The 12,436-nt window shown below is 37.3% G+C and overlaps 1 protein-coding gene across 5 annotated transcripts in view; it reads left to right on the plus strand.

Moving 5' to 3' along the window:
• The window catches only part of NRXN1 (neurexin 1), a 1,138,235-nt gene that overhangs the window by 492,603 nt on the left and 633,196 nt on the right, over positions 1–12,436 (plus strand). For all 5 annotated transcript variants that reach the window (XM_011961493.1, XM_011961492.1, XM_011961491.1 and 2 more), the window contains 2 exons: positions 3,542–3,925; positions 11,043–11,246. In XM_011961493.1, the coding sequence (XP_011816883.1) occupies positions 3,542–3,925; positions 11,043–11,246 (588 nt within the window). The remainder of the gene's footprint in view (positions 1–3,541; positions 3,926–11,042; positions 11,247–12,436) is intronic.

The raw sequence follows: 12,436 nt of genomic DNA on the forward strand, positions 1-12,436 counted from the left end.
CACTGCAACCTCTGCCTCCCGGGTTCAAGCGATTCTCCTGCCTTAGCCTCCCGAGTAGCTGAGATTACAGGCATGCACCACTGTGCCCATCTAATTTTGTATTTTTAGTAGAGATGGAGTTTCTCCGTGTTGGTCAGGCTGGTCTCAAACTCCCAACCTCAGGTGATTCACCCACCTCGGTCTCCCAAAGTGCTGGGATTACCGGCATGAGCCACCATGCCTGGCCTGCTTGTTCTTTCTATGAGAACTCTAAAATTGCCTCTCAAAGGGAAAATAAGGAACTATGGGAAAAACTTACTCTTTATGATAGTAACCCTTAAATCTGTTCTTGTTTTTTATTTAGTTATTTTTTTGTACCGTGGGTTACAACATTTTAGCTGGTGCTAAAATCCATTGATGGTCCAGCATTTTATTTAATAAAATGATATAATGAGAGATAAAATATCAAAGTGTTTCAGAGGCCGTAGAGTTAATTTTTTTTTCTCTTTTAAACATTTGTTTCTGTGTGTGTGTGTGTGTGTTTATGTAAGTGTGCACTGGGATATTTGAAAATTGTGGTCTTTATGACTGTGTTCAGAAAACTGTAGTCTAATGATAAAGTTACTGTAAAAATCTTACCCTGTCTATATCATCAAGCACATTAATAAAATAACTTATTTGAACTTTCTTACAATACTTTGCTCAAAGCAAGCACTAACACACCATAAATAAAAGTCAAGAGACACAATTACTCCATCCTTACTGTCAGACAAACTGTCATAAATGATTGTCTAAACCGCCTGGCAGCAGTTCTGCCCCGAGAGTGAGTGCAGACACAGTGTACCAAGGTATGGAAACTACATGGAATAGGGGGAGAAAGTGAGCGTGGAAGTCAATGAATTTCCTTGTCTCAGGAGTCCTCCAGGAGTTCTCTTAGTGTCAGAATTACAATACCCTGAGTAAGGACAGCACAGCCTTTCCAAGGGCTTTTTTCCCCTTCTGAGCTGAATAAAAAGAGCATATGGGAATACATACATACATATATGTTATATATATATATATATGAATATATCACCACACTTGGAATAATTAGTCATTGTTCCTTTGCTAAGTTCTGTGTCATTTCATCAAATCCTCAAAAATTCTACTGCTTTTAGGAAGCCTTATTGAACTAATTGGAAAATAGAGTAGCATCCCTCTCTCTTTTATTTAAGAGCATGTCACATTGGCTGGGCGCGGTGGCTCACGCCTGTCATCCTATCACTTTGGGAGGCCAAGGTGGGTGAATCACTTGAGGCTATGAATTCAAGACAAGCCTGGCCAACAGTGCAAAACTCCATCTGTACTAAAAATACAAAAATTAGTTGGCTGTGATGGCGTAAACCTGTAATCCCAGCTACTTGAAAGGCTGAGGTATGAGAATTGTTTAAAGCAGGAGGCAGAGGTTGTAGTGAGCCAAGATCCTGCCACTGCAATCCAGCTTGTGTGACAGAGTAAGACTCTGTCTCAGAAAAGAAAAAAAAAAAAAAGTACATGACACTTTGTTCATTGCATGTAACTCTTTGCTTTCTGTGATAATAGTTTCTTTTTTTAAAGTGCCCACCTTTCCTTTTGTCATTAAAAGACACTCTTTCTCATCATATTCTAGCTTTCATTAGCACTGCAGAGGATAGGGACCATGTGTTTATTCACTTCTTAGGTATTTTGAATAGTGCTGTATACAAAATGATGCTTTAAAAATGCATGTAATGATCATTCCTTTTGAAATAGAAGAGTCACCATTCCCTCTCAATATTATAAATTGTATTTCCCCAAAATGCCATGCTTTATATTTTTCTAAATAGGATTGGATGATTCCCATATGTTCCTAAATGAGAGTTTTCTTCTAGACACTTGTACAAATGTGAACAGTAAAAATGAATACTTTGTCCTTTTCCCTTTTAGCTGCTTCCCCAGGAAATCTCTATTTTGCTTCCCTCATTGGAAGGCCAAAATAGCAATGCCTTTGAGTGTTTCTCCCCTAGGAGCTTTTCCCTTTTCTTTCTCTGAAAGTCTAGAGAGCCAAATATCCTCTTAATGACTCGGCCACCTGAGCAGTCTTTGTCAGTGGCTTCCATGCCCTTCTCCCTCACAAAGACAGATCCCATTACACTGCACAGATTGAAGGGGACCCTTCTGCTGGGATTTGGAATACTCCTGGGCACAACATCGGGGCCCGCAGTTTTACATCCTTAGTTAGATAAGTGTTTTCACTTGGGGCGGGCCTTTGGTATTCTGTGTAGCAACTAAAATGCATCTCCCTACACACACCCTACTCACCCTCCACTTCCTCTTTTGTCCTTACTTCTGTATCACCCCTCCCATCTCCAGATCTCTCTTATATCTCTTCCCTAAATACCTGAGGTTCTATGCCCATGCCCCAGCATACTATCACACCTTTTTTCATCCTCTCTCTCTCTCATCAGACTCTTGCTATCCTGCCTTATAATCTGGAGCTGAAAAATAAATCTGGGATAATGTGGTTGTGGGGCCTTGTGGTGTTCTGTCCAGGTATCATAGTTGCATTTGTACAAAGGTCTTTCTGAAGATAGAGTATCAGTGGAATTTTTGGTAATCTGCAGTTTGCATGCAGGTTTTGATCAGGAATGTGCTTTCTATCTTTCTTTTTGTTCATGGGTTCCACTAATATTTTTTCTGTGACCCTCAAATGATCCCATGTAGATGAATACCTGGTTATTCCATACTTAGGACTTAGAGCCCTTTGTATTTATAAACCAACAGATTTTTTCTCCTTAACATTTGGAGTGAGAGAAAGAAATCCTTATTAATTTAAATAAATAACTAGCTTGGTTTAAAAATAAGGAAGCAACTGATTTTACTTGATTATTTCACTGAAATATAATAACAAACATTTATACAGTACTTATTATAAACCATGTACATTACTAGTATTATTTTTTGTAACAATAAGAGCAACCCTATGAGGTAGATAATATTATTATGCCCATATTATGAATAAGGGAAACAAAACTCTGTAAGTTAATCAATAGGTTCATACAGCAAGGAGTGATGAAGTCAGGTTTTGACACAGGTAATCTGTGAAACTACTGCGCTCAATCAGAGTAATCAAGTCAGTTGAAATAGGAACATAAAATCTTTCCTTGGTTTGCAGTTGGATATTAGCTTTGAAAACAAGCACTAACCAAGAGGAATCTGACTTTCTTCTAGAGGCTGATATGAAATGATAGTTTCTTAATTTTTAATGTATGTATCCATGCATTGGCTGAACTGTTAGAGGCTCTCAAACACTATTTGTTGGTTGTATGCTTTGGTTTTCATTCTCAAATTCAAATGGAACCATTTAGTCTGTTTTATTTCTAAAGTTTCTTAATACCACGGGTTTCTTAATTTCTCTAGGAAATATCAGAATGTGAGGATAGAAAGAATAATAATAATTCTCTGCTTTCAAAGAGTTAACCATTAAGCAGATGAAAGACAGAAAGATAATTATAACACATTGGTGCTTTTTAAAGACCTGTGCATTGTCCTCTCTTTGCAATAGGTACCATTTCTGTCAACACATTGCGTACTCCCTACACTGCTCCTGGTGAGAGTGAGATTCTGGACCTGGATGATGAGTTGTACCTGGGGGGCCTGCCAGAAAATAAAGCTGGCCTTGTCTTCCCCACCGAGGTGTGGACTGCTCTGCTCAACTATGGCTACGTGGGCTGCATCAGGGATTTGTTCATCGATGGCCAAAGCAAAGATATCCGGCAAATGGCTGAAGTTCAAAGTACTGCTGGAGTGAAGCCCTCCTGCTCAAGGGAAACAGCAAAACCGTGCCTTAGCAACCCTTGCAAAAACAATGGCATGTGCAGGGATGGGTGGAACAGATATGTCTGTGATTGTTCCGGAACAGGCTATCTTGGCAGGTCCTGTGAGAGAGGTAGGATTCTAAAACCCCAACAGCAAACTCCCTGAGATTAAAAGTGTATTAAATGTTGACCTCAAACCTGTACTGACCATTGAAACATAATGCATACTCTACTGAAGTAAACTCTGTTTGCAAGCTGAGCAGCCATACCTGACGTGGATTACTAATGAGCTCTTAATGTTTTTCAAAGAACTTGTTTCCGAAAGGACACAGCTCTTCAGTATATTGCAGGAATAGAAACTTGAATCTTTAGTATCCTCTAGAGTATGAGCCTAAGATGTATTATAGACAATAACTGCTATTTTTATGCCCAGTTTTTAACTTCAGAACATTAGACAGTAAAAGAGGCGTGACTTAGACATACCTATGGCTTCTAGTGCTAATACCCATGGTAAGAAATAGCATTTGAGGCAAGCTAAGCTATTAGTTGCAACTTCCCTGACCCAACTGGGTGAGACTTAAGTTAGCCTGTTCATTTCACTTCAGTCAACTTACAAAAGAGGCAATATCCTCTCTGAAAAGTAAGCTGACTTTCAATCACCTAAGGTACACCAATGTTTCTCGAAGTGTACCCTAATAGAAAAAGTACTTACCTTTGGCTAGGACCTAACCAACTGCAGAGGATTCATTTACCCATTTGCTATTACGGCTTAGCTGTGCCTATTGAAGTTCTGAGCAAGTGCCGCCTCTCTTTTTCTAATTGGAGGCAAACCTACATTTTATTTTTATTTTTCTCACCCTATAAAATGAAAGGAATGAGGATTCAAAGAAAACTGAAGGGTAATAGCCATCCCAGTTGATCCGCAGAACGGGCTAAAGGAATAAATAACAGAACAAATAGTTCTAAGCTTATTCTTCCATCGACCCAGTGTTTCAGACAAATGCTGTAGTCACTGCACCCATTGTCACTTATTTTCAACAATGGAGCTAAAAATCAATATGAAAAAATACTGATGAGTTGTTCCATTGTCCTCACCTGCTACAAATAGCATTCCTTTATTACATATTTAGCCTAAAAGTACCTGGCATCTATTTTTAAGCTATGAATATTTATTGTTTTCCTTTTTTATTCCTGAAATAGTTCAATTCAGCTTGCCTAAAACCTCCTAGGAAAAAGAGGGCTTGTTTTGTGAAACCCAAAATTGAAATCTGATTTTGGTTATTTATCTTAAAAAGGAGGTACATCAACTTATTAGTTCTATGATTAATATTAAAAATATAAATATTTAACAGTAATATAGTAATCATATATTAAACCACTTACCATATGCTATTATTATTGTGTGTCATGAGAATTAGATGGGTCAATAGATGGATATGTTATCACATAGATATAGATATATTCATTCTCTTTATGATAGTAGCTAACTGCAATTTCTGTGAATTGTCAGTACAACTTAGCTATTTCTGTATAGTTTAGTTCGTATGGTGTATATTCTTTATAAGTTTCCTCTTTGCATTTTTCCTCCCAATTTTAGTTTGTTTGTTTAGTTTTGTTTTCAGAAATTGCCAAAAGGATGAACAATGAACAAAGCTTGCAAGGTATAATACAGTTAGGCATAATATGAGATTAGCGGACTTGCATGATTTAAGGTTTTGTTTTAATTTTAATCACTCAGAGAGCTGCCAGTTATTCTGATGCCTCTTGGTTAAGTGAAACTGAAAAAAGGGTATAACTCAACTGTCACATATATTACGGAAGCTTTCCGTTAAATATGCGTGGTGTACCACCCTGTGGCAATATTCCGCTACTACATATGGCAAAAATGAAAATAGAAATTGTAGACTTTTCGAGCCAGGATGAGAGAGAAGAAATATTTATATATTGCAATGATTAGAAAAAGGATCAGCAAGCATATGTAGATTTGTAAATGAGAATTTTATAGCAAACTTCATCATTGGGATTCAGCATACGTCTTTATCTGATAGGAGGCTGGACGTTTCTGCAGATTTCTTTGTCTCCAGGTTGGCTATATGCATTTTTGGATGGTTCTTGTTACTGGACTACCCATGTGTATTGCATGAGTCCTTTGCTTTTCAGAATTAATTTTCTTGCTCACGTTAGGGTGCCTCCTGACAGCAAAGGACATGTGTGGTGGTTGTCATACTCAATACCACAAAATTTGGCTTCTGTCCAGCTTCTGGCTATTATGCCCTAGTTCAGTTAACACAAGATCATGCCTGAACCTCTGAGTTTCCAATATAAAAGAAGGGGCTTTGACTGAGTTTCTTCTCCAGACACACATTGATCAGATAAGGCTGTTGTTGATCAAATATGAGTTGACAACTCTTCAATTTTTTTTTTTAAGAAAACTTTTAAACTTGTTTTCTTATTATTGAGCAAAAATTGATAATTTATAATTTATGAAAATAATTATTCAAAGTAATTAAAAAGCATGTTCAGCTCCTTGGATTTAGAAAGTTCACCATGGAAAAAGTATGTTGCAATCACATTATAGGAGATGTTTATCCTGCCTGAGGGGGCAAAGGAGTTTATAAGAAAGAACAAAATACTTGCTAACTTAGGCAGACAAGAAGAGAGTATTTTGTTTTACATGTTTTGATCCTATAAGAAAGAGTAGTACAGAAATAATGTTCAATGAATAAAAGTTAAATTTAGTACCTTCTCTTCTGCTTTATTTTTAATAAAACTGAGAATTTGTGGAGACTTGATCATATAAAAATTATTCTCAGTCATGTGTAAGAATAAGAGCATTGATATAATCAGATATCTACTTTATACTGTTCGTTAAATTCTAACAGATGGAGGGACAGATGTCAGAGCAATATAATTTGGCTCCCTGTCTGATTTTCATCGTTGATCACAATATGTGACTGCCTTTCGGCAAAACTGAGTACAGGTGTACACTTTAGACTGCAACAAAGAATAATGCAGAAAAGCAAATTTATCAAACTTAATGACAAGGGAGAAGGAGATATAGAAGACAAAGTTGAAACTGTTTTTCTCCCCCAGTGGGAAGTATTATACTAGAATTAGCCTTTTAAAGATTTATTGTATATTCTAAATGATGAAATAATTTTACTAGTGTTCAAGGATGCTGCCAAATAGCATAACCTTCAAATGTCAGAATGTTGTTTACCATTTATTTGGCAACTCTAGACTACAACCCTGTGCATTTTCCATTTCTTGTCTAATTAAACATTAACTCTAATTATGAGGAATAATTTAGACTTTCATTTGTCATTTATCAACAAGTTATTTTCACATTGAGAATTATTTAAAACGACACACGGGGGCACTCAAATTTTATTACTTTACTATGTTATTTCAGTCCTGTAGCTTTTTGGAGAATGTTAAAGGCTAATGATTCTGATTATTTTTTTTCTCTGGGTTGTATTTCACACTACATTTATGATCCATTGTCAGTCATCTGTATTTCTAAAAGGAGGTGCCCCCTATTTAGTTTTCAATCAAATTAAGCTAATTTTCCCAGAAGAATATGATTATTTCAAAAATATGATTATTGAATAATAGATCCTAGTTGTACAGATTAAATAAAGAGGAGACAACAAACACTGTTTTGATCATTTTATCTGTATGATACCAAAGTAACTGAACACATGATAATGGCTTTAACCCTTTTATTCAGGTACTTGTTGCTTTACAGGTATGGATCATGATTGTCTAGTTTAGGAAAAGCAAAAGTAAAGATCAGATTTCTTTTAAAATTATATCACAATCATTTTTCTCTCTAGAATTCACTATAGCTTTACACTCAGGTTTTAATTATTTTTTGAGCAACAGCGATTTGGTTATTTGCACTGGTCTTTGACCACTGGGATTTCACTCCCATTTGAGAAACTTCTTGCCTAATTGGAAAAAAAATATGATATGATATAGAACCACTGTATTTTTGAAAGACCATATTTTGTTTTATCAGTGCTTAGGGCATTGCCTAACCATGAGGCCCCTATTTTGGCAAATAGACACTTCCCTAGCCTATCTTCTCAGCCCAATTTTGGCCTTCAAAGTGGACTTTATTAAATATTTTGTTCATGCACATTACTGAAATTAGATTTCACTTGCAATAAGCAGAATAAATACTTAATTTCTTTGGTAAGCATTTATGTAAGCTTGGTATTCAAATTGAAATTAGCTCACTGTGTGTGTGTGTGCAATTATTGATTCAGTTAATATTTATGGAGGCTCTGCTGTGGGCCTGGCATCATGGGGGCACTTGCTGCTGATAGAGCAATGCATATGAGACACTGATCTCTGCCCTCAAGGTACTTGTATTCTAAAGGACAAATACAGATAATACTATACAAGCAAGAAATGGTCATTTTAACAAAACTAAATGGTGAATATATATTGAATAACTGGAGGGGATAGCAGGCCTCTCTGGAGTAACATTTGAGCAGAGGCCTGAATGCTGAAAGAACCAGCTTTTTAAAGATCTAGGGTGAAACATTTTTCAACAGAGGGATCTAAAAGTGCAAACACTTCAATGAGATCATGAAATTGGTGTATCTGGAGCTCACTGAACAAGAAGGGGGACATGCTTAAAGCTGAGGCCAGAGAGATGGGCTGGGGCCAGGGTCATACTGATCTTTATAGGTTAAAAAAAGGAACACAGTTCCTTTTTTCCTTATATACACTGTGTATAGGAACACAGTTGAGGGAGCTACTACAGTGATGTAGGTGAGAGATGAGAGCAAAGTCTGAGGGACATTAGTGGCAGAGGTGAGCAGCAATCAATTCAGAATGTGGATTGGAATTCGAGCCTGTAGGACTTGCAGACTTGCAAATGGATTGGACATGGCAGAGAGAGTAAGAGAAATCAGAAAGCTTTAGGTCAGAGCAATGGGTTTATCACATTTACTGAGATGGAAAAGACTGAGGAAGGAGCATGTTTTGAGTTTGTTCATTTTTGAAGGGAGTGAATTAAGAGTTTAATAAGGTACCTATCATAATCCAGTTGAAAATTTCCAATAGGCAGTGAATGCTAGAGCTCAGGAGAGAAGTCAGAACCCTTAATAAATATTAGAGGAGTGAGCATATGAGTTGACTGAGATCTCTTAAGTAAAGAGGTAGATGGAAAAGAGAAGGGAGCTAACCTAAGCAGGGAGACCTGGAACAGTCAGTGCTTGGAGAGGCTCTGGATGCTCACTTAATCCCATAATGACAACAAATAATGATTAAAGTCTTATAGAAACAATAATTGACTTTCTGAAAGATAAACTTGCAAAACCACAACTCTGAATATAGTCTCAATATTGAACACAGTTGTATCAGTACAGTTAATTGCTATGCTGTGCAAGTAGGCAAAATAATGAGAATTTCCTGGTTCATTTTAATTCCAGGTAGTTTTTCTTTATTAAGTATCATCCTGAGTTATTGGAACCAATGAGAAAGCAAACTGAATCATGCTTGTTTTGCAATATTCCACTGCCATATGCTGCTTAACATTAAGGAGTCCTGACTATTTCTTTTTTTTTTTTTTTTTTGAGACGGAGTCTCGCTCTGTCGCCCAGGCTGGAGTGCAGTGGCCGGATCTCAGCTCACTGCAAGCTCCGCCTCCCAGGTTCACGCCATTCTCCTGCCTCAGCCTCCCGAGTAGCTGGGACTACAGGCGCCCGCCACCTCGCCCGGCTCGTTTTTTGTATTTTTTAGTAGAGACGGGGTTTCACTGTGTTAGCCAGGATGGTCTCGATCTCCTGACCTCGTGATCCACCCGTCTCGGCCTCCCAAATTGCTGGGATTACAGGCTTGAGCCACCGCACCCGGCCCCTGACTATTTCTTAAAGCCGTCAGGTTGTCATCAACAGTTTTTCTATTCATTTCTTTGTGTCTTTAAGACAGTACTAAGCAACTTCCCTATTGATGCCATCTACCTTAGTTTAGTAACAAACAAACTTAAAAGCTCCTCAGCCCCACCCCCATGCTTATTTAGTATAACAAAGGCACATCATTATGCTTTGGGTGACAACATATTCAGGACACCAGGGTTGTGCTAATAGATAATATTTAAAGTTACTCCCCCTCTATAAATTAAACTTAAAAGGAAGCAACAGTTTAAGCCTTTGTAAAAATTACCTTGCTAAACATAATGGCTCAAAAGAAGCATTATCTGTTGTTTGGCAATATCAGTTTTTCTTTCTTCTTTTCAAACATCACCTTTGGTAAAGTATTGGCCCAATTCCTGTAGTTAAGCCATATTTCTTTTTTTTTTTTTCTTTTAAAAATAGTTCCATCAGGGCCGAGATTATGAAAAAATGATGATAGTAACTTCTCCTAGAACTACAGGTTTTTAGGACAGATCAAAGCCCTAAGAAATCTTCTGGCAGTAACCTCTTATTGTGCAGATGAATAATTCAGGACCTAGGCAAGGTTGACCAATTTCACAGAACTGGTCAGTGGGCTCACCATACATAAACATGAATTGAAAAGTTGCTGGAGGCTGGACACAGATTCCTTTTGGGAACCTGGGTGAGAGGGTCACTTGAGCCCAGGAGTTTGAGACCAGCCTAGGCAACAAAGGGAGACCCATCTCTAGAAAAAAAGTGTTAATAATACACTAGCCTGGCATGGTGTCATGTGCCTGTGGTCCCAGCTACTCAGGAAGTTGAGGTGGAAAGATTGCTTGAGCTCAGGAGGTCATGGCTGCAGTGAGATCCCGCCACTGCACGCCAGCCTTGGGAATAGAGACCTTGTCTCAAACAAACAAGCAAAGAAACAACAACAAAACCCAAACAAATACAACAACAACAAAAAATCTGCAACTTGGCTGGTGTTTCAAACTAGGCCCACACTGTGACTCTACAAAAGAACATGATCTTTGCTCTTGAGAAGGGAGACACATAATCAGACCCTCAAAATTCAACATGATTAATGCTATAAGTAGAAAGTGCTATGGGAACAACAACAAAAAAGAAACTGCTGATATCTCTGTTTCTGGGCTTTAGAAAATATCTCACAAGGGAAGTCCTCTACTGTGACTTCTCTTTCCAGCTTACAATTTTGTTTATTTCTGAAGAAGATGAATTGATTTTGTAGTATTTTGTTCTAGAAGTCTTAAATAAGTGATAATAAATGATCCTTTTCCTTTTTAAAGTATTAATGCACTCTACCATCCAAGAACTTATTATATTCATTTTCCATCTCTAGAGGCAACGGTTTTGAGCTATGATGGGAGCATGTTTATGAAAATTCAGCTCCCCGTAGTCATGCACACGGAGGCTGAGGATGTTTCCTTACGGTTCCGATCCCAGCGTGCATATGGCATTCTGATGGCAACCACTTCTAGAGACTCTGCTGACACCCTCCGCCTGGAGCTAGATGCAGGACGTGTGAAACTGACGGTCAATCTAGGTAACAACCTGCCTTCCCCCATTGAACTAACACTATTTTACTTTTTGTTCAATTTTGCCTGCAAACATTGATCAAGTAGCCTGTTTGCCATGGAAAATTAAAACACTTAACGGTCTTATTTCCATCATTTAAAGTAATTTTAGGTTTTGGGGGGCATCTTTTTATTTTTATTTTTTTATGTTTAACATAACTTACTGTTCTGTGATTTCTACCACTGAGGGTTCCTAAAAGAGAAGCCATGTCTGTCAGTGAGGTTAATTGAAAATATAAATGATTAAGCCTGAGGTTGCCTCAAGCTGAATTTTCTTTTGATGTATTCACTAACATTTAGATTGGTTGTAGGTGATGTCCTTGCAGATAAATAAAAACATGTTTATTTAGAAAAGATTTTCACAAAATATCAAATTTCTGCTTTGTTATTGAGGTCAACAGCTGTTCTTACTCGACTCCATGGGCTTCTCCTTTGAATAGTCACCTTTGTGGTACCCCATCTTTTCTGTTTCGGAGTACTGTGTGGTGGTATTTTGCTATCAAATAGCGATCCACAACCCTTCAATGCCCAAAGTCTGCGGCCCTTAGCAAACAGCCATGAGAACACTAGAGACACAAGCTCTTCTACAGAGAGATAATGCTTTCCTGCTTAATTGTAGCATTAAGAAAGACTCATTACAGTAAAACCTCACCAATCTGGATGAATTATGGGGAAAAACCAGGCTGAATTAGGAAAAAGTCTGAACTGCAGATTTTAAAATTTGTTTAAGCAGCTTTTATTTTTTATACACAAAAATATAATAAGCTTGGAAAGTCTTATCAAGGAAAGGACTGTCTAGACTGATTTTAGTGGTTTGATTAGAATTAATTATAATTAGCACATTGTTTTATGCAAACTGTGCCATCAACATAAAGTACTGGAAATCAGTTTTCTTCCCAAACTTGGCTTTTCAAATCTTGTTTATGAGTTTAACTTTTTTTTTTTTCTTAAGAGAGTTTTGCTCATATCAAAGGAAGAATTAATATTCTGCCCAATTTGCAGTGTTATCATTGTTTCAAAATAAGAGGAGTCAAAATTAATGAGGTTTTACTGTATTTTTGGCAGTGTTAAACACACATAGATAGAAATGAATAAACAGAGAGAGAAAAATAAATTTTGAAACTACGTAGATTTACCTAAAAAAAAGAGTAATAAAATG

The sequence above is a fragment of the Colobus angolensis genome, unplaced genomic scaffold (assembly GCF_000951035.1).
Source record: "Colobus angolensis palliatus isolate OR3802 unplaced genomic scaffold, Cang.pa_1.0 Scaffold558, whole genome shotgun sequence".
Classification (NCBI taxonomy): domain Eukaryota; kingdom Metazoa; phylum Chordata; class Mammalia; order Primates; family Cercopithecidae; genus Colobus; species Colobus angolensis.